Source organism: Thecamonas trahens, assembly GCF_000142905.1.
Source record: "Thecamonas trahens ATCC 50062 unplaced genomic scaffold supercont1.10, whole genome shotgun sequence".
NCBI classification, from domain to species: Eukaryota; order Apusomonadida; family Apusomonadidae; genus Thecamonas; species Thecamonas trahens.
Window position 1 is genome coordinate 466,185 of NW_013657670.1, and position 17,351 is coordinate 483,535.

The window sequence follows — 17,351 nt, forward strand, 5'->3', positions numbered from 1 at the left end:
GGGGGGGGCGGCGAAAGGCAGCCGCCGATCAATTGGATGGGGGTGGGCTTGGGTGGGTGTATGGATGGAAGGGATGGAGTAGCTACGATGCAGCAGAGTTGATGGCCGAGACCCATTCGACTTGATCGGCGGCAGAGGTGGTGAGGAACTCGTAGATGCGGAGGGTGGGGTGGTCGAGCTTGACGGCGGGCTTCTTGCCGATCGACGACGGATGTGCGACGTAGCCGCGGAGCCAGACAATGCCCACAGGTTCGGCATCCGAGTCCTTCTTGTAGTAGAACAGGTGGTTCTGGTCCACAACAACAAAGCGCGACTGCCACCGTGACAATGCGCCCTTCTTCCTGAGCACACCGACGCGAACAGGGTTCGAGAACGAGTGCGCCGACGGGAGCGGGAACGAGACTGGGAGTGGGACATTGGTCGAGATAGTGGTGTAGACCTCCTCCCCAGAATCGGCATCGCCCCGCTCGGTCCACATCGTCTGCCGCTTCCGTGCCTTGGACGCTTTCGGCAGTCCGTCAACGCTGGTGTGGTCATCTGCGTCGTGAGCGGCGCTGTTGGTGGCGTCGTTGGTGGCGTCGTCGCCCGCATCCAAAGAGCTCGACGAAGGCGGTGCGGCAGCATCGGCCAGCTCGTGGGTGCCCGACTCCGAGTCACTCTCCGGCGCCAAATGGTCCGCGTCGCACGCTGCAGACTCGACGGCAGCAGCATCCACTGCGGCTTGCTCGGCCTCGTCGAGCTCGTCATCGATGGCATGCTTGCGCCGGCTACTCGCACCGCCGCCGGCAAGCACCTGCTCGTACGACAGCGCCTCGGACTCATCCATGACTTCTTCAGTGAGCGAGTCGAGGAGAGTCGCCGAGTCCGGGACCTCCATCGACGCCGAGGCTTCGGTGAGCCTGCGGACAATCTCGGTTAGCGAGTCGACCTGGGTCTGCAGCGAGGCGTATTCGGCGCGAGAGAGGGCAAGCGCGTTCTCGAGCACACCGACGCGGTCCTTCAGCTCGTCGTTCTCGTCCTGCAAGACCGCCAGCGACGGCGGCTGGCGCTTGACCCGCGGTTCGATTTTGAGCGAGAGGGCGTAGGCCTCGTCGTCGCTGAGACAGGCCTCCATGAGGGTGCGCAGGTGGGTCTGGAGGCCGCGGACAGGCACAACAAAATTGTAGCCAGCAGGCTTCTGGTACCGTGCAATGGTAAGCAAGACCTTGTAGACGACGCGGAACTTCTGGACGTGGATGAGCGGCGGGTCGTGGACAAGCGACGGGTTGCCGTCGTAGGCAAAGGTCAGGTCCGAGAGGAACATACCGAGATAGGGGACGCAGGGCGGAGCCGACTCGGCGAGCGCCTTGCGATACATCTTGTAGTTGGCGTTATGGGAGAGCATAACCTTCATCTGCTGCAGATGCGCCATGGTCTTGCGCCGCTTGCCCAGCAGCTCCCACGTGGCTTTGAGCCGATGAACCGGCGACGCGTTGAGGCCGGAGAGCACCGCCATAGCGAGCGAAAAGTTGGAGAACTCGACAAGGGCAGCGGTGGCGACGAGGATAAAGTGTTCGGCGGTAGCAACGCGCGCAGAGAGCTCCGATGCGCCCAAGATGGTGTCGCGAACCAGGCACGAGACGTGGTTGAACGAGGCGATGAGGGCGGCGACGTTGGGCGCGTTGATCTCGCGCGCGTCTTTGGAGAACCGCAAGTTGAGCAGCTCGCTCCGCTCGACGAGCATGTAGCGCGAGTACTCGACAAGCGTGAGCTGGCGGGCAAGCTCGAGCGGGTCGATGTCGGTCAGCGCCATACCTGCGGGCATGGTCTCGGCGACAAGAGTGAGGCCTGTGGGAAGGATCGGCGCGTTAGGGTCAGCCTCGCCTCGCGAGGTGAGCGAGCCGGTCTGCTTGCGGCGCCAGCGGGTGTCGGGCGAAGATCCACTCTTGGGTGAGGTTCCACCCGAGTTGGCTCGCGCTGTCCGACTTTCATCGGCAATCGAGAGCGAGCGCGCCGAATGGAAGCGACGAACCATGCCGGCCGACGAGTCTGTTGAGGGTGTGTCGAGCGAGCGGAGGAGCGAGGACGCGACACGGGCAAGGCCGGGGCCGTGGCAACCACCGCCGGCGACCTCGCGGAGAAAATCCCGCAACAGGACAGCTGCCGGCGAGGCTGAGGGAACCTCGACGGCCGGCGCTTCCCACGGCTCACCGACGCGGGTGGCGCCGAACCAGCCGTCCTCGAGCTGAATCCATTTCTTGAGGATGCGGAGGACGCGGATGCGAATGAGGGCAAGGTGCTCTCGATGGCGGGCGGCGGCCGAGGCGGCGGCCTCGGATGAGACGCGCGAGACGGTGCGGCCGCCCTTGGCGCGGATGCGGGATGCAGCAGCCGAGGCGGCGGCAGCGACTTTGGGGCTCGCGCCTGTCACGGCATCGGTGGTGGCAAGCGACGACGATGCAGCGCTGTCGTCTGCATTGACGTCCGAGGTTGGTGGTGAGGGTGAAGCCGAGGCCGAGCCCGAGGCCGAGTCACCGGATGGAGTCGAGTCGCCCGAGTCGATGCCTGCTGCGTCGGGGCAGCGGCATTAGACGGAGCCTCGAGCGCAGCCTCGCGGTCGAAGGTCCGTTGGTAGCGGGCAATGAGGGTGGTCACGACTTGTGAGGCGGTGGAAAACGCGGATAAGTGTAGAGAACAATGTTGACGAGCTCGTCGTCCGGTGACTGCGGGTGGGTCATGCGGGTGACGAGCGCCTTGAGGGTGCCGGCCATGACCGGTGGAAAGGCAGCGTCGGGCTCTAGGACACCGAAGCGGATCGACGGCGAGTCTTTGAGGTGCGAGGGAAGGAGAGCCTGGGCGTCGAGCTCGTCGACAAAGATAGGCGTCTCAGTGTTGTAGGCAAACGAGCGGTAGACGTCGGCGTTGAGCTTGTACCGCGGCTGCATGACCGAGGCCTTGAACGAGGTGCGCAGAAAGTAGGGGTTAAACACGTAGTACGATTCCTTAGATGAGGAGAAGACCTTGATGTGGGTGTTGTCAATGATGTTGACATCAAGAAGAAACTGGGCCATGGCCTTGGCCTTGTTGCGGACGCGGCCGGTAGCAATGACGTGCCTTACGAGCCACCTCACAAAGGCATGGCCGGAGAACGACTTGACCGACTTTGCCGACGACGGAATGGGCCCGAGAACCGAGAGGTGGAACTTACGGATGACCTTGAACCAGTCAAAGGAGGAGAGGACCTGGGAATCGGCATCCTCGCCGGTCAGCTTGCGGGCGCGCACAAACTTGGAGACGGCCTTGCTCGCCTCGGGTGACTGGATGGCGACGACAGTGACGGAAAAGTAGCCATTGAACCTACCGGGCTTGTCGTCACAGATGAGCTCGCCTGTGTAGCTACACGGCTGGTCCCGGACAACGAGTGGGCGAAGATTGATGTTGATCTCTCCGATGAGATCCTGATCCTCTAGATTGTCGGTCTGCTTGTCGATGTCCCACACCACAAACTTGGCCTCCATGTTGGGCTTGACGGGCACCAGAAAGGTAGTGCGCCAGGTCGGATTGAGATCATCACGCACTTCCTCTGTCCGTCCCACCTCGACCCACTTGCCTGTGGTGGATGATGCCATGTACATGTACGCCACAGGATCCGAGAGCGAAAACGTGTCCAGATTGACGAGCTCGCTCCCGCGGACATACACCTCGGCCCACAGCGGGGCGCGGTGGAGGGCAAACGACTCCCGCGAGGTCATTCTGGCTTGCTTCCGTCTCTGACGTGCACACCAGTCCTTGGTCGCCCTGCTACAGGTAACGCTGGGGCAGTGGGCGTCTGGTTGGCTTTCGTCAGGGTCTTTGGTCGGGAGGGGTATGTGGCTCCGCTGGTAGTCGAGGCTGACCTGTTCCGAGAACGTAACGTTGCCAGGTGCGGGGGGTGAAGCGTGTCCCGGCTAATATTTTTTTTTGGGATTACCGCCAGGTTGCCCTTTACCGACTCGTGCGAGGGTCATCCCTTGGATGGGCTCTTCTTCGGGTGGTGCTTCCTGGCGATATGCGACGACGGCGGAACAATGCGCGGACGGTGCGGGGCGGAGGTTGTCACCGAAGACTCAATCTGCTTGAAAAGAGCAAGCTTGGCCTTGAACGAGAGTGCTGCCGGGTCGGCGACAGGCTCACTGCTGGAGCTTGTGGCCTCGTCAGACACGCTCTGTGGACCAGACACGGCCTCGGCAGATGGAGAATCAGCGACAGCTGCAAGCTCGTTCGAGGTCGGCGTCGTGAGCAACGAGTTGTCATGAGTACTGGTGTTCGCGACAGAGGAGGATGCGGCGTTCTTGACGTCACCACCAGCATCCTCAACTTTGGGCACATCCTTAGTCTCTGTATCAACAGCAGCAGGTGCGGTGACGGCCTTAGCCTCGGCACTACTCGTTGCCTTGTCGGCGGCAGCAGCCAAGTCTGAAGCCATAGGCACAGCCTCGCTCTGCGCTTCGGCATCATCTGCAGTCTCAGCCTCGGCGACGTTCTTGGCCTTGTCGACAGAGGGGTCAGCTGCATCAACGTAAGCGTTGACGGGTGCATCGCTGCTTGCAGCTGGAGAGGCCTCGACTTCAACTCCGCCCTTGGCCTCATCACTAGGAGCGGCGACAGGAGCGGCGGTAGAGGCAGCCTCGGCCTCGGCGCCACTTTCTCCTCTGTCGCCGACAGCAGTCAAGTCGCAAGCCACAGACACAGCCTCGGCCTGCACCTGACCATCAGCAGCCTTGACATTGTTCTTGGCCTTGTCGGCAGAGGGGTCAGCTTCATCAACGTCATCGTTGACGACTGCATCGGTATTGGCCTCGGCAACGTTCTTGGCCTTGTCGACAGAAGGGTCAGCTGCATCAACGTCATCGTTGACGGGTGCATCGGTGCTTGCAGCTGGAGAGGCCTCGATTTCAACCTCGCCCTTGGCCTCATCGCCAAGGGCGAGGTTGAAGGGAGCGGCGGCAGGGGCAGCCTCGGCCTCAGCACTACTCGTTGCCTTGGCGGCGGCAGCAGCCAAGTCTGAATCCATAGGCACAGCCTCGCTCTGCGCTTCGGCATCATCTGCAGTCTCAGCCTCGGCAACGTTCTTGGCCTTATCGGCAGAGGGGTCAGCTTCATCAACGTCATCGTTGACGACTGCATCGGTATTGGCCTCGGCAACGTTCTTGGCCTTGTCGACAGAGGGGTCAGCTTCATCAACGTCATCGTTGACGACTGCATCGGTGTTGGCCTCGGCAACGTTCTTGGCCTTGTCGACAGAGGGGTCAGCTTCATCAACGTCATCGTTGACGACTGCATCGGTATTGGCCTCGGCAACGTTCTTGGCCTTGTCGACAGAAGGGTCAGCTGCATCAACGTCATCGTTGACGGGTGAATCGGTGCTTGCAGCTGGAGAGGCCTCGATTTCAACCTCGCCCTTGGCCTCATCGCCAAGGGCGAGGTTGAAGGAAGCGGCGGCAGGGGCAGCCTCGGCCTCACCACTACTCGTTGCCTTGGCGGCGGCAGCAGCCAAGTCTGAATCCATAGGCACAGCCTCGCTCTGCGCTTCGGCATCATCTGCAGTCTCAGCCTCGGCAACGTTCTTGGCCTTATCGGCAGAGGGGTCAGCTTCATCAACGTCATCGTTGACGACTGCATCGGTATTGGCCTCGGCAACGTTCTTGGCCTTGTCGACAGAGGGTCAGCTTCATCAACGTCATCGTTGACGACTGCATCGGTATTGGCCTCGGCAACGTTCTTGGCCTTGTCGACAGAAGGGTCAGCTGCATCAACGTCATCGTTGACGACTGCATCGGTATTGGCCTCGGCAACGTTCTTGGCCTTGTCGACAGAGGGGTCAGCTTCATCAACGTCATCGTTGACGACTGCATCGGTATTGGCCTCGGCAACGTTCTTGGCCTTGTCGACAGAGGGGTCAGCTGCATCAACGTCATCGTTGACGGGTGCATCGCTGCTTGCAGCTGGAGAGGCCTCGACTTCAACCCCGCCCTTGGCCTCATCACTAGGAGCGGCGACAGGAGCGGCGGCAGAGGCAGCCTCGGCCTCGGCGCCACTTTCTCCTCTGTCGCCGACAGCAATCAAGTCGCAAGCCACAGACACAGCCTCGGCCTGCACCTGACCATCAGCAGCCTTGACATTGTTCTCGGTCATGTCGACACTGGTCTCGGCATCAGGAGTAGCCACAGCCTCGACTAGAACCTCGACATCATCCCCGGTACTGTCGACAGCCTGCAAAATCTTGTCCTGCAACTGACGGATGCAGGCACCCACCTCGTCGGCGTCGCCTTGCGTCGGGGGATGCTCGCGCAGCTGCTGAAGCAGCGTAGAGAGCCGCTTGAGCGACGCCGTCGAGTCCTTTCGCGCGACAATACCCTTGCTGCTCATGGCTTCGTCGATGACAGCCTGAGCCTGGGCGTCGGCATCGACGTTCGACTCCGTCGCCGCCTGCAGGAGCGAGACGAACGACGACGCCGGCCCGGTCGGCTCCAGCAGCTGGTCGAGTGAGACAGAGGTCCCAGCCTCCACAATGGCCGCCTCCAGCGCCTGCAGCAGCTCTGCATCCGCTGATTTGGTAGCGCTCTCACCGGGCGCCTGCTCATCGCGCAATAGCTCCTCGAACGACATTTCGAGGATTGCCTGCGCATCTGGCGAGCTGGCCACCGCAGGCTCGGCGTGTGTCGCGCCCGGCGCTGCCGCGCCACCATCGTTGCCTGCATGCGCGTAGAAGAGAAACGGCGAGCCCGGAATGTGCTCGCCATCGAGCGTCACACCGAGCGAGTAGTCACCGCCGCCGCCAACCATAAACTTGACCACGTAGCTGCCATCCTCGTAATCGATGACCTTGCCCGTAAGCGGCGGTGGGCCGGAAATGTCGACCTCGAAGACCAGCCCGCCCTGGGTCACCCGGTTGTCAAACGCGTCGTACGCCACAACAACAAGCTTGGACAGCTCACCGCCACGGACAGAGGCCAGCACTCCAGGATTTCCCAGCCGGCACATCGACGCCGAGACCGGCGCAGCCTCCACACGCACCATCGACGGCGAGCCTGTGACATGCGTCCCGTGCGACGTGACCGAGAGCTCGTACATGCCGGTCACCGACGCTGTGTAGCTGCCTTCGTACACTCCAGCCGTCTCCGTCACCGAGCCCATCAGACTCACCTGATCATGCCCATTTGTCGGCGGCGAGAGCTGCGCGCGCGGCCCGTCCAGGTCTCCCACGCGCGTCAGTCGCAGCTCAAAGTGCTGTCCATGCGCTGTAACCGTTTGCCCAAAATCGTTGCGTGCAACAATGATGACTCGCGCAGGAATGCCGGCCACGGCGGCAGTCGTGCCGAGCCCTCGGATGGAGCACAGCCCCACGTTGAGGTCAGGCGCATTCGTCCGCAGGTACCGCAGGATGTGAACCTTGCCACGCATTACCACCTCCTGCGGTGGCTCCACAATCGCGTTTGACTCGAGCTCCAGGTCGTCCAGCTGCAGAAGCCAAGCTCATACGGTAGCGTGCTCAGCTCATTGAACGCCAGATTGAGCGTTCGCAGCGCCGTCAGTTGCCCGACCGAAGACGGTAGGCTCGTCAGCCGGTTGCGGAATGCAGAGAGGACGACTAGCCCCGTCAGCTTGCCCACTGCGTCTGGCAGCGCCGTCAACCGGTTGTTCGACACGTCGAGTGAGGTCAGCCGCGGCCAAGGGTAAGCCTCAGCCTCGCCGAATCCGCCGTCGGCAGCCTCCAGTCGACAGAGCGAGTTGGAGCCGAGATTGAGCTCGGTGAGCGCTGGCAGCTGATAGAGACACGTCGGCACTTCCACCAGCGAGTTGCGGAGCAGATTGAGGCTCTGTAGACCGGTGCACTTGCTCAACTGAGGCGGTAGCTTGCGGATCTGGTTGCGGTAGACGTTGAGGCTCTGCAGCGCAGTGAGCTTGCCAATCTCCGGCGGCAGCTCTTTCAACTGATTCGTCGAAAGGTCGAGCTCGAGCAGCCACTTGAAGGTCAGCACTGACTTGGGCACAACCCGGAGCTTGCACGACACCAGCTTGCACAGCGGCGACTTGGTCTTGTGCACCGTCGACATAACCGCATCGACCTTGGGCTCACCGGTAAACATCATTTTGGACGTCGTCGATGTCTGCCGCTCTCGCTGCACCGTCTTGCCGCGCAGCCGCAGGTTCGAGATCAGTCGCTCCTCTTCGGCGATGGAGACAACGTCGCCCAGATCTTTGGCCCACCCGTCCTTGCTCTCAGCATCCTCTGCCGCGAGTAGATAGCACATGTGATTACCATGTATCGGCTTGCCAGTCGCCGAGTACAGCTCAAAGGCATGCTCCCGCGGATCATCCACCTCGGCCCGAAAGCCCACATTCTTCAGCGGCAACGTGGCAATGGCCTCTGCCAGGTGCTTCTCCTTGTTCGACTTGTAGTACGTCAGACTGCCCATCCTCAACACGAACCACCTCCTCTTCCATGTCTTCACCCTCCCCCCTACGTCCCCACACCCCATGCCCCACCAGCCATGCCCACCACCACCACCCACAGTTGCTTCATGAGTTGCGCCCGTCCCAAGCTACGTGCCAAACTGAGCCACCGACCACAAGTCCACCGACCACCGACCACCGACAAGAGCCTTCCCGCACCTCCACAAACCCCACCTTTGACCATGCGGCACATCACAACATGCATACCCTGCTTGGTCAGCCAGCCCTCACGGATGACTGGGCTCTTGCTCGCCATGGCTCGGCTACCTGCCGAACTAGCCCGGGAACAGCTCGTCAGAGCGACACGTGGTGTTACGCCAGAACTGGCTCACCTCGCCCCTCACCCCGCCCTACCTTTCGGCCACCCACATCGAGGCTACTGCCAATCGCAAGCTGCAAGCCTCTCCACCACATCATAAGCCCCACCGAGTCACTGATCACGCCCCGTTTTACCACAACTAACTCGAAGATCCGTCTGCCTCGTACCCTTGAACTCATCAGCTCCAGCAGCTTAGGGTGCGATGCAGAGCGATGTAGAGCGATACAGAGCTCGCGCCTCCACAAACACCTCGCCTTATACACCTCCTACCACTCATCTTCCTCAGCATCTCACACGGATGCGCAACCCATCATCGATTCCCCCCTTTCCAGCCTGTTCTTGTTGCGCTTGGCTCGACCGGTGGTGAGGCGGTCGGGCGTGTGGCGGCGACACCACTCGACTTGGCCGCCACCCCGCTATGTCCACAGCATTTCCTCTGGCACCAGGCATGGCCTTGAGGCCACATCAAAGGCAGGGTGTGGTATGGATGGAGGCTTTGGCAAGCGCTGGCTCGGGCGGTCTACTCGCGGACGATATGGGACTGGGGAAGACTCTGCAGGCGTTGGCGACGGGCGTGGCGAGAGTCCAGCAGAGCGGTGTCAGAGGCCACATCTTGGTCGTAGCGCCGCTCTCCACCCTCAACAACTGGGCTACAGAGGCCGCGCGGTTCTTCCCGACCTTGCCAGTTGTCGTCTTTCACGGTTCGCGCGAGTCTCGAGACGAGATGCTGGCGACGGAGCTACCGGCTGCCGGTTTGGTCGTCACCTCGTACGAGATGATCCTCGGCGACGGCCGCCGACTGGCTGCTGCCATGGACACTGTCATTGCCTTTTTCGACGAAGGCCATCGGCTCAAGTCGCCGACCTCGCGTGTCGCTGCTCTGTACAACGCAGTCTTTCGGTCGTCGTCGCTAATCCCGTCGTTCATCCTCACCGGTACTCCGCTCCAGAACAACATGGCTGAGCTGTACGTGCTCTTGCACTTTGTGGCCCCATCGCAGTTTCCGCTCACCAACGTACCGTCGGCAAAGCGGACGTCAGACGATAGCTTTGCCGCCCCGGCAGCTCTCGATGACCAGACGCAACCCGTGGCGTCGATGCCTGAGCTCGATGCCTTTGCCTCACTCACCGCTGCCGAGGCCCAGGCTGCCATTGCACCGGTTCTTCTGCGGCGAGTCCGGAGCCAGGTGCTGAGCGAACTTCCTCCAAAGACCGAGTATGTCCTCCACACCGTGCTGACTGACATGCAGGCGCGTTACTACCGTGCCATCCTTGCCAAGGATGCGTCTTCGCTGGTCGCCTCGCTCAACCCGTCACGGACAAACGCTGTCCGCGCATCGCTCTCATCCAATGTAGTGATGCAGCTCCGCAAGGCGTGCAACCACCCTTATCTGTTTGAGGGCGCTGAGCCTGAGCCGTTCGAGGAGGGTGAACATCTTGTGGAGAACGCAGCCAAGTTGACGCTCCTTGACAAGCTGCTCCAGGCGCTCAAGCCGCGCGGCCATCGGGTGCTAGTTTTCTCGCAGTCGGCGCGTGTTCTCGACATCTTGCAGGACTACCTCAACATGCGCAAATTCTCGTACGAGCGGCTCGATGGCTCGGTCCGAGCCGAGGAGCGGTACCAGGCGCTGCGGGCGTTTTGCTCCGACACTTCGAACACCTTTGTTTTTCTTCTCTCTACTCGCGCTGGCGGTGTCGGCCTCAATCTCACGCAGGCCGACACTGTTATCTTCTACGACTCGGATTGGAACCCACACATGGATCTCCAGGCCATCGCCCGGGTCCATCGCATGGGCCAGACCGCACAGGTCCGAGTCTTCCGTCTTGTCGTCCGTGACACCATCGACGAGGTCATGGTGGCACGCGCAACACGCAAGCTCGCGCTCGCCGAGGCTGTCATCGGCGAGACCGGCGCCGAGAACCGGCCTCCCGCGACATCGCTGGCCCGGTTTGCTGCCCACGGAGCTGCCAAGGTCCTCGCTGCTGTCAAGGCCGACGATGAGCCCAGTACCATCGAATTGGCTGGCCTTGGTGAGCAGGAGCTCGCTGCCCTTCTTGATGCGGGACCTCAGGACGAGCTGCCGCCCGGTGCCGCCCGCATTGCCGACGCGGCCGGATCGTCCAGTGCTCCGGCCCCGTCGATGTACACCTTCGAAGGCGTCGACTACGCTGGAGTGTCGACGACATCGGCGACCGACCGCGACGCGCTGGCACAGCTGGTGGCCAACGAGGCCGCGGCCTCTGCTGGCTCCCGCCCGCGCAAGCGCACCTCTCACAAACGCAAGCGAACTCGCTCTGCACATGCTTCATGGGACTATGGCGACTCGGACGAGACTTACTCGGACGAAGAGGCCGAGGCCGTGGCTGCCGCAAGGGCTCGGGCCGTGGCCAAGCGCGAAGCCGCCGCAAAGCGCACCGCTGCGCGCTGGACCAAAATGCGCTATGCTTCGTTCAGCTTGCTTGAGCCAACCGAGCACTCTGGCCCGCTTGATACCACAAGCGACAGTGACGACGAGCTCGCCTCGCGTCCCGACCTCCACTTTGTTGTGGGCTCGGTCCTCGAGCCACAAGAGGTGGGCAATGGCGGCGCCGATGAGCCGGCCATTGTTGTTGCTTGCTGTGACAACTCGGGCAAGTGGCCGAGTCGTGGCCTGTTCTCGCTCTTTACCCGGCTTGCGCGTGCGCCGCAGAACATCTACTCCTGGGCTGCAAGCGCCAAAGATCTCCATCTTGGCGACACCTTGCTCGTGCCGCTCAACGAGGCGGCGTGGCGGGGCTCGGTTGCAACGGCCTCGGACCTATATCTGCAGTCACCTGTTGAGCTGCGACTGCCCGGGATGGTGGCACGAAGTGCGGCGCTGACGACAACGTTTGGCGCGCGGCCGGTCTGGGCCGCGCTGGTTGTCGGCATGCAAAGGCCGACGCCGTCGGCGTTGTCGCGGGCGCCAGTCCTTGTCATGTCCGCTCTCGAACAGGCGCTTGTCAAACTCGGCCGCGCTGCCTCGCTCCTCGGCGCCACCATCCATACCCCGCGGGTTGGCGCCCGCCAGGCTGGCTTTAATTGGTACGGCACCGAGCGCCTGCTACGCAAGACGCTTGTCCGCGGTGCTGGTCGGCACGTCGTGGTCTACTACTACGCGCGGCGTCGCACCGCTGGCCGACAGCCGCAGCAAAGCCGAAAGGTGATTGCGCCGCAGGCGAGTCCCACTCCGCCGCCAAAGCTGGAGCAGCCAGGCCCATCGACCAACTATCTGCTTCCTGGCCTAACACGTGGCGATGTCGTCCATACCCGGTTTGCGACCATGTCCGGAACGATGCGGGCGTCGATCGTGGTGCCTCGCGGCGAGGGGAGTGTAGTTGGAAAAAGCCCCGCCACCCTTCCGCAACCGCGCCCAGGTGGTCGCCACGTGGTGTTGGTCCCGAACGCTGCAACCCCCACAGAAAGCGACGAAGCTGTGACCTTTGCAGCCTCCCTGGATCCACCCGGCGTGGTTGTCACCGAGGCTTGGCTGGCCTAGCTGCGCGCTGCATCGGGTCTGTGACCATGTTGGCAGCTTTTGCCACCGCTGCCCAACAGCAACGAGAGTGGCGGAACGCTCGTTTTGTAGGAGGTTTTGCCCCGTCATCGTTGGCACTCACCATAGCTCTCTCACACAACCAAAGTGGACTCATAGGCAAATATGTACGCCTCAATCGAGGTGAGTGTGGTGGCGGTTGTGCTTCTGGGCGTTGTGAGCCTCGGCATGGGGGCTTCTGTCCGCGACCACTTTCCGAGGACCTCCGAGTTTGTGACGGCTGCCTGCAGTGGCTACAACGGGCGACTCGCACTTGCGGACATGAACAACGACGGTGACGTTGACGTTCTTATGGGCTGTGGCGACTCGCTGACATGGATCGAGAACAGTGGCGATGACACGTTCTCGACCATCATCCGGACAATATCGATCGACCAAAACCCTGTTCCTGCTGCTGCCGACTACGACCGTGATGGGGACCAGGATGTGATTGTGGGCAAGACAGCCGGCTCAGACGACTTTCTTATTGTACGCAACGGCACGACGTCAACCGGAACTGCGTTTCCTTTTGCAGGATGGGTGCTCCCGGTTCCGGGACCGCAATCGCCGCACGTGTGGAAGCAGGTGGAGCCGGTAGACCTCAACAAGGATGGGTGGATGGACGTGGTGTATGCGTCGGACACGGTGATCGGTACCGGGATCAACGGGGAGGGCTCAACTTTACTTCGTATCGGCTCTCGACGGGTGGCTTCATCGGCGGCTTTGCCACCGGCGAGCTCGTGGACACCACCATCTCTATCGCGGTGTGTAGGACAAGTGGCGTGTCGATCCTGGCCGGTGGCCTCGAACTCTCGGCGTCGGGTACAGAGTGTCGGACAATCGCGGCTGGCGACATGGACAACGACGGCAAGACCGACCTTGTGTTTGTCAAGGAGGAGGTTGCGGGGGGCGTGTACGTTCTAGTCAACACTGGGCCGATCAGCTCATCTGCGACGTCAGCGTGGGGCGACGGCACGTTTATTCGCAGCCTGGAGCACGCCATGTCGCTTGGCATTGCTGACTTGAACGAGGACTCGATCCTCGACATTGCTGTCACTACCTTTAGCTTTACCCTTGTCGACAACAACTACCCGGCCAACTTTACGAAGGACGCCATCGATACCGTTCAGGCGAGCTCGGTCTGGATCATCGAGGGCACTGGCAGTGCTGCGTCGTTTTTGACACCTGTCGAACTCAACCAGCGGGCGTATGGGCCAGCGCTTGTGGGCGATGTGACTGGCGACGGCCTCGCGGACATCCTCATTCCGTCGCTCCGCGCTCTCTCGACGGTGTATGTGCTGCCTCAGGCGCAGCTGGTCAAGTCAGCCTGTGCCGGCAAGATCACGCTCTTCAACATCACGGCGTCGGAGGGCGTGTTCAAGTTTGAGCATGGCAAGGTGGGAACAGCCACCGAGTCGGCATCGGACGAGGATTGTGTCTTTAAGATTGAGGCTGTCTCCGACGTTGTACTCTCGGTCCGTGCCGCCATCCAGCGGTCGACCAAGTCGTCGGCGTACGGCGTGCTGCAGCTGTTTGATCGCCCGGATGGTCGCGGCGAGGCCGATGTGAGTATCACGGCGAGCTCTGGCCAGGCCCCGGCATTTATTCCGACCACGTCGATCATGTCGCTCCGCTGGGTCGCTCCCAACTCGGAGGGTGCGGCGTTTACTGTCGAGGTTACGGCGTCGCCGCGCCAGCCATCGACGAACCCACAGGGTATCAACACGTCTCCTTCCGACTCGTCCAGCTCCAGCCTTGTGCTCGGCATGGGAATCGCTGTTGGCGTCCTGGCGTGCATCGCGTGTATCGCCGGAGTCTTGGTCGCCTGGAAGAGCTCGGACGATGACAAGTCATTCGGTGAGTTCATTTCCTCGTGTTGTCCATGCTGCAGCGGTGGCAGTGACTGGAGCAGCGACGGCGGCGAGCGGCGCGGTACCGATCTTGCCATGATTTAGATCGGCGCCGAACGTTTCTACACCTATCGCGGAGGAGAGACGAGAGTAAAGTGCATCCTGCCACCCTACCAAGGCGCGTGACAGTCTGCCTGTTCGACTATCCGGCGAGTGGAGGCGGCACCAAAGCGCCACACTTGTCGCCACCGTCCCCCAAACTGCCATCACATGCTGCGATGGTTGGCGCGAGGTAGCGCAGTGGTGGCTGGCGTGGGATCGCTGGCTGTTGGCAGTCTAGCCGCCAGCGTACTTGCGTCCGGTGGCGATGTCGATGAGGTGTGGGTAGCGGTCCGTGGCGGCTCCCGCACGGTCCGCACCTTTGCCACCGCTGCGGTCATCGGCCTCGACTACAAGGTACGGGCAGGTTGCGAGAGTGGGAGTTGGCAATAGGATGGATGAGTGACAGAAGATGCTGCAGTTTGGATGTTGCAGATGTAGCTTGTATGCCTGGCCCGAGCGAGCTTGTTGAGCCGAGGCTGAGCTCATCCGGGCGGACGCGGGTTGTCGCGTCAGCTTGACATGTTGGATGCAACTCACGGCAATGACACTGGCCATGGCACTGGCCATGGAACCGGCGATGGGCAAAAGTGGTCGCTGCACGATCTGGAGTATCGGACGGAGGCATACATTGCGAAGCGAGAGGAGGTACATGGACGGACGGCGGAGCGGCTGCTGGGGCTGTGCAAGGCCAATCAGGGCTTCTACATCAAGGCAGCACAGACGGTGGCATCGATGCAGATGGGCGTGCCCAAGCAGGTGACTTCCAAGCTGCGGGTGCTTCAGGACTCTGCGCCGTTTAAGGAGCTGGCGGATGTGCTGGGGACGTTTGAGGCCGAGTTCGGGGCCTCGCCGCATGAGCTCTTTGCGGAGTTTGACGAGCAGCCGTTTGCGGCGGCGTCGCTGGCCCAGGTCCACAAGGCAGTGACCCACGACGGCCAGCGGGTTGCAGTCAAGGTCCAGCATGCCGGGCTGGAGGATCTCATCACAACGGATTTGTGGGCGATGCGGACGATTGCGTCGATCATGCCGTTCTTCTTTGAGGATCTCGAGCTCGGCTGGCTCGTCACCGAGGTGGAGGAGAACATTGCCAAGGAGCTGGACTTTGTGCGCGAGGGGCAATCTGCTGAGCGTGTGGCGGCGTCGTTTGCGGACATGCCACACGTCCGCATCCCAGGCATTGTGTGGGCGTCATCGTCGCGGCGGGTGCTGACCATGGAGTTCATGGACGGATTCTCCATCTCAAACGAGGCGCAGCTCGAGGAGCAGGGCGTGGATCGGGCTCAGCTCACAAAGCTCCTGCTTGATACCTTTTCGCGGATGATTTTCTGTACTGGCTTTATCCACTGTGATCCACACGCCGGTAACCTGCTCGTACACAAGAACGCAGAGACCGGAGCGCTCGATCTTGTGCTCCTCGACCACGGGCTGTATCGCGAGCTCGACGACGAGTTCCGGCACAATTATTGCAAGCTGTGGAAGGCGCTAGTGACGTATGATGGTGAGCTGCTCGACGAGGCCGCTGATGGGCTCGGCGTCCCGCAGTACAAGTTCATCTTTCCGCTTATTCTCACCTACCGGCCGTGGTCGCGATCCAAGGACGCAGCACCAGGTGCCGGTCTATCCGAGGACGAAGCGCGCAAGCTGCGTGAAGACATGCGCAAAACCTCAGTTGCTGAAGTCTTCAAGTTTCTGGAGGACTTGCCGCGTGACATGCTGCTGGTATTCCGGTCGCAGGACCTTGTCCGCTCGATCAACAAAAGTCTCGGTGGCTCGTCGCTCGACCGGTTCCGGGTCTTTGTCCGCGCCGCCATCTCTGGCCTGTACCTCTACCGCAACGGCGAGTACGCGCCACCGGGTTGGCGCGATTGGTTCGCATACCACTGGACAATGGCCGGTCTCGAGCTTGGCGGCGCGATTGTCGCGTTTGGGCTCTGGCTCGGCAGCATGTGGCGCCGAGTGCGGTCGGCCATCGTCGGCGATGGCGACCGTGACGCTGAGGGAGGCGAGGTCCTTGACAAGTTCAGAAAGTTTGAGGCGAAGCAAGGGTAAAACAGCGGTAGCTCATGGCCGCGGCGATTGTGGTGGTGTCGAGTCGGGTGAGACTGTAAACGGCTCAACCAGGGTCGGCTCGGTTGTGTCGATGGCAGACGCCGCGCAGCCGAGTGCTTCCATCCGCGAATCTGACGACGGGCCCTTGATAATTGTCACCCTCCCGCTTGGCAGATAGTTGTCGATGACAAGCTCTGCAGCCGCGACCGGGTGGTACACGCCGCCAACTAGGGTGCCTCCGCCAAGAATGGACTCGGGCAAGGCGTCAGGAACGAGCTGACGTTGATCATTCCGAGGCAAGTTGTCATCCAGCACGACTTTGTCGGCCTCAGAGCAATCTGCGGTTGCAGGGTGGTCAGCAACAAGCGCCGCCAGGGCCGCAGCAGCTCGTGACTCGAGCACCTCGTCGTCGTCCAGAGGAACTTGGTCGGTGTCGAGGCGATCAGTGGACCCTGGCAGAGTGCGATTGGCTGCAGGGCGATCGGCAATGAGCGTCGCCAGATCCTCGCCAGATCGCAGTCGCAGCACCCGGGCTCCGTCAGCTTCTGTGGCTCTGCCCACGGCAGTCACGCGTGTGGTCGCCTCCTCGATGTCCAGGTACTCAAAGTCGGCCACCATGTCGGCAAGCGACTCCTCCTCAAACTCGAGCGCATGGTCATGCTCGACAGATGGGCTCGCGTGTACAGCAAGCGGCAACCGCAAGCCACCGAGATTAGCAGCAGACGGTCGTGCGCCCCGTCGTCCGCTGCCGTCCATGAGCTCAGCGATGAGTCGAGTGACCGCGTCCTCCTTCACGGCAGTTCGGCGCCATGCAGCCTGCCGAGGCCGACAGTGTGAGATGGCTGTGGGGTTGGGGATGGGGATAGACAGGGGAGGGGGGTGATTGGCACTGCCATGCAATCGCGTCATGATACCATACAATCAGTGGCACTTTGCTCTGTCGCCATCGAGGTATCCATCGTCATCGTCGGCCTGGGTTAGAGGTGGGTGCTGCCCCCCCCCC

General features: G+C 61.8%; 6 protein-coding genes across 6 annotated transcripts; 2 read left to right on the top strand and 4 right to left on the bottom strand.

Annotated features, from left to right (window-relative positions):
• Nucleotides 1-82: 82 nt before the first annotated feature.
• AMSG_11733 (uncharacterized protein) lies at nt 83-2,457 on the bottom strand (the record flags this gene model as incomplete). Its single annotated transcript, XM_013905302.1, has 2 exons — nt 83-2,403; nt 2,436-2,457. The coding sequence occupies 2 exons, from the start codon at nt 2,455-2,457 to the stop codon at nt 83-85; spliced, it is 2,343 nt and encodes a 780-aa protein (XP_013760756.1).
• A 173-nt stretch (nt 2,458-2,630) lies between these two features.
• Nucleotides 2,631-3,731, bottom strand: AMSG_11734 (uncharacterized protein; the record flags this gene model as incomplete). The annotated part of the gene is made up of 1 exon (XM_013905303.1): nt 2,631-3,731. One exon carries the CDS (start codon nt 3,729-3,731, stop codon nt 2,631-2,633), a length of 1,101 nt encoding a protein of 366 aa, XP_013760757.1.
• Nucleotides 3,732-3,922: 191 nt separating this feature from the next.
• AMSG_02871 (CYTH3 protein) lies at nt 3,923-8,774 on the bottom strand. The gene is made up of 3 exons (XM_013905254.1): nt 8,683-8,774; nt 5,698-8,482; nt 3,923-5,668 (listed from the first exon to the last, which is right to left on the bottom strand). Exons 2-3 carry the CDS (start codon nt 7,420-7,422, stop codon nt 3,983-3,985), a joined length of 3,411 nt encoding a protein of 1,136 aa, XP_013760708.1. The 5' UTR covers nt 7,423-8,482; nt 8,683-8,774; the 3' UTR covers nt 3,923-3,982.
• Nucleotides 8,775-9,329: 555 nt separating this feature from the next.
• On the top strand, nt 9,330-12,311 carry AMSG_02872 (SNF2 family DNA-dependent ATPase; the record flags this gene model as incomplete). The annotated part of the gene is made up of 1 exon (XM_013905255.1): nt 9,330-12,311. One exon carries the CDS (start codon nt 9,330-9,332, stop codon nt 12,309-12,311), a length of 2,982 nt encoding a protein of 993 aa, XP_013760709.1.
• Nucleotides 12,312-12,473: 162 nt separating this feature from the next.
• AMSG_02873 (atypical/ABC1/ABC1-B protein kinase) lies at nt 12,474-16,365 on the top strand (the record flags this gene model as incomplete). Its single annotated transcript, XM_013905256.1, has 4 exons — nt 12,474-12,999; nt 13,176-14,063; nt 14,586-14,653; nt 14,888-16,365. The coding sequence occupies 4 exons, from the start codon at nt 12,474-12,476 to the stop codon at nt 16,346-16,348; spliced, it is 2,943 nt and encodes a 980-aa protein (XP_013760710.1). The 3' UTR covers nt 16,349-16,365.
• Nucleotides 16,361-17,104, bottom strand: AMSG_02874 (uncharacterized protein; the record flags this gene model as incomplete). The annotated part of the gene is made up of 1 exon (XM_013905257.1): nt 16,361-17,104. The coding sequence occupies one exon, from the start codon at nt 17,102-17,104 to the stop codon at nt 16,361-16,363; it is 744 nt and encodes a 247-aa protein (XP_013760711.1).
• Nucleotides 17,105-17,351: the final 247 nt, after the last annotated feature.

What these genes read in the sequence shown, in the direction of transcription:
- AMSG_02871 (XM_013905254.1), bottom strand. Translation starts at nt 7,422, where the DNA reads ATGCGTGGCAAGGTTCACATCCTGCGGTACCTGCGGACGAATGCGCCT. An exon ending in ATGCAGTCGTCAACGATGAC is followed by an intron (nt 5,669 to 5,697) that starts GTTGATGAAGCT and finishes TCTGTCGACAAG; the next exon opens with GCCAAGAACGTTGCCGAGGC.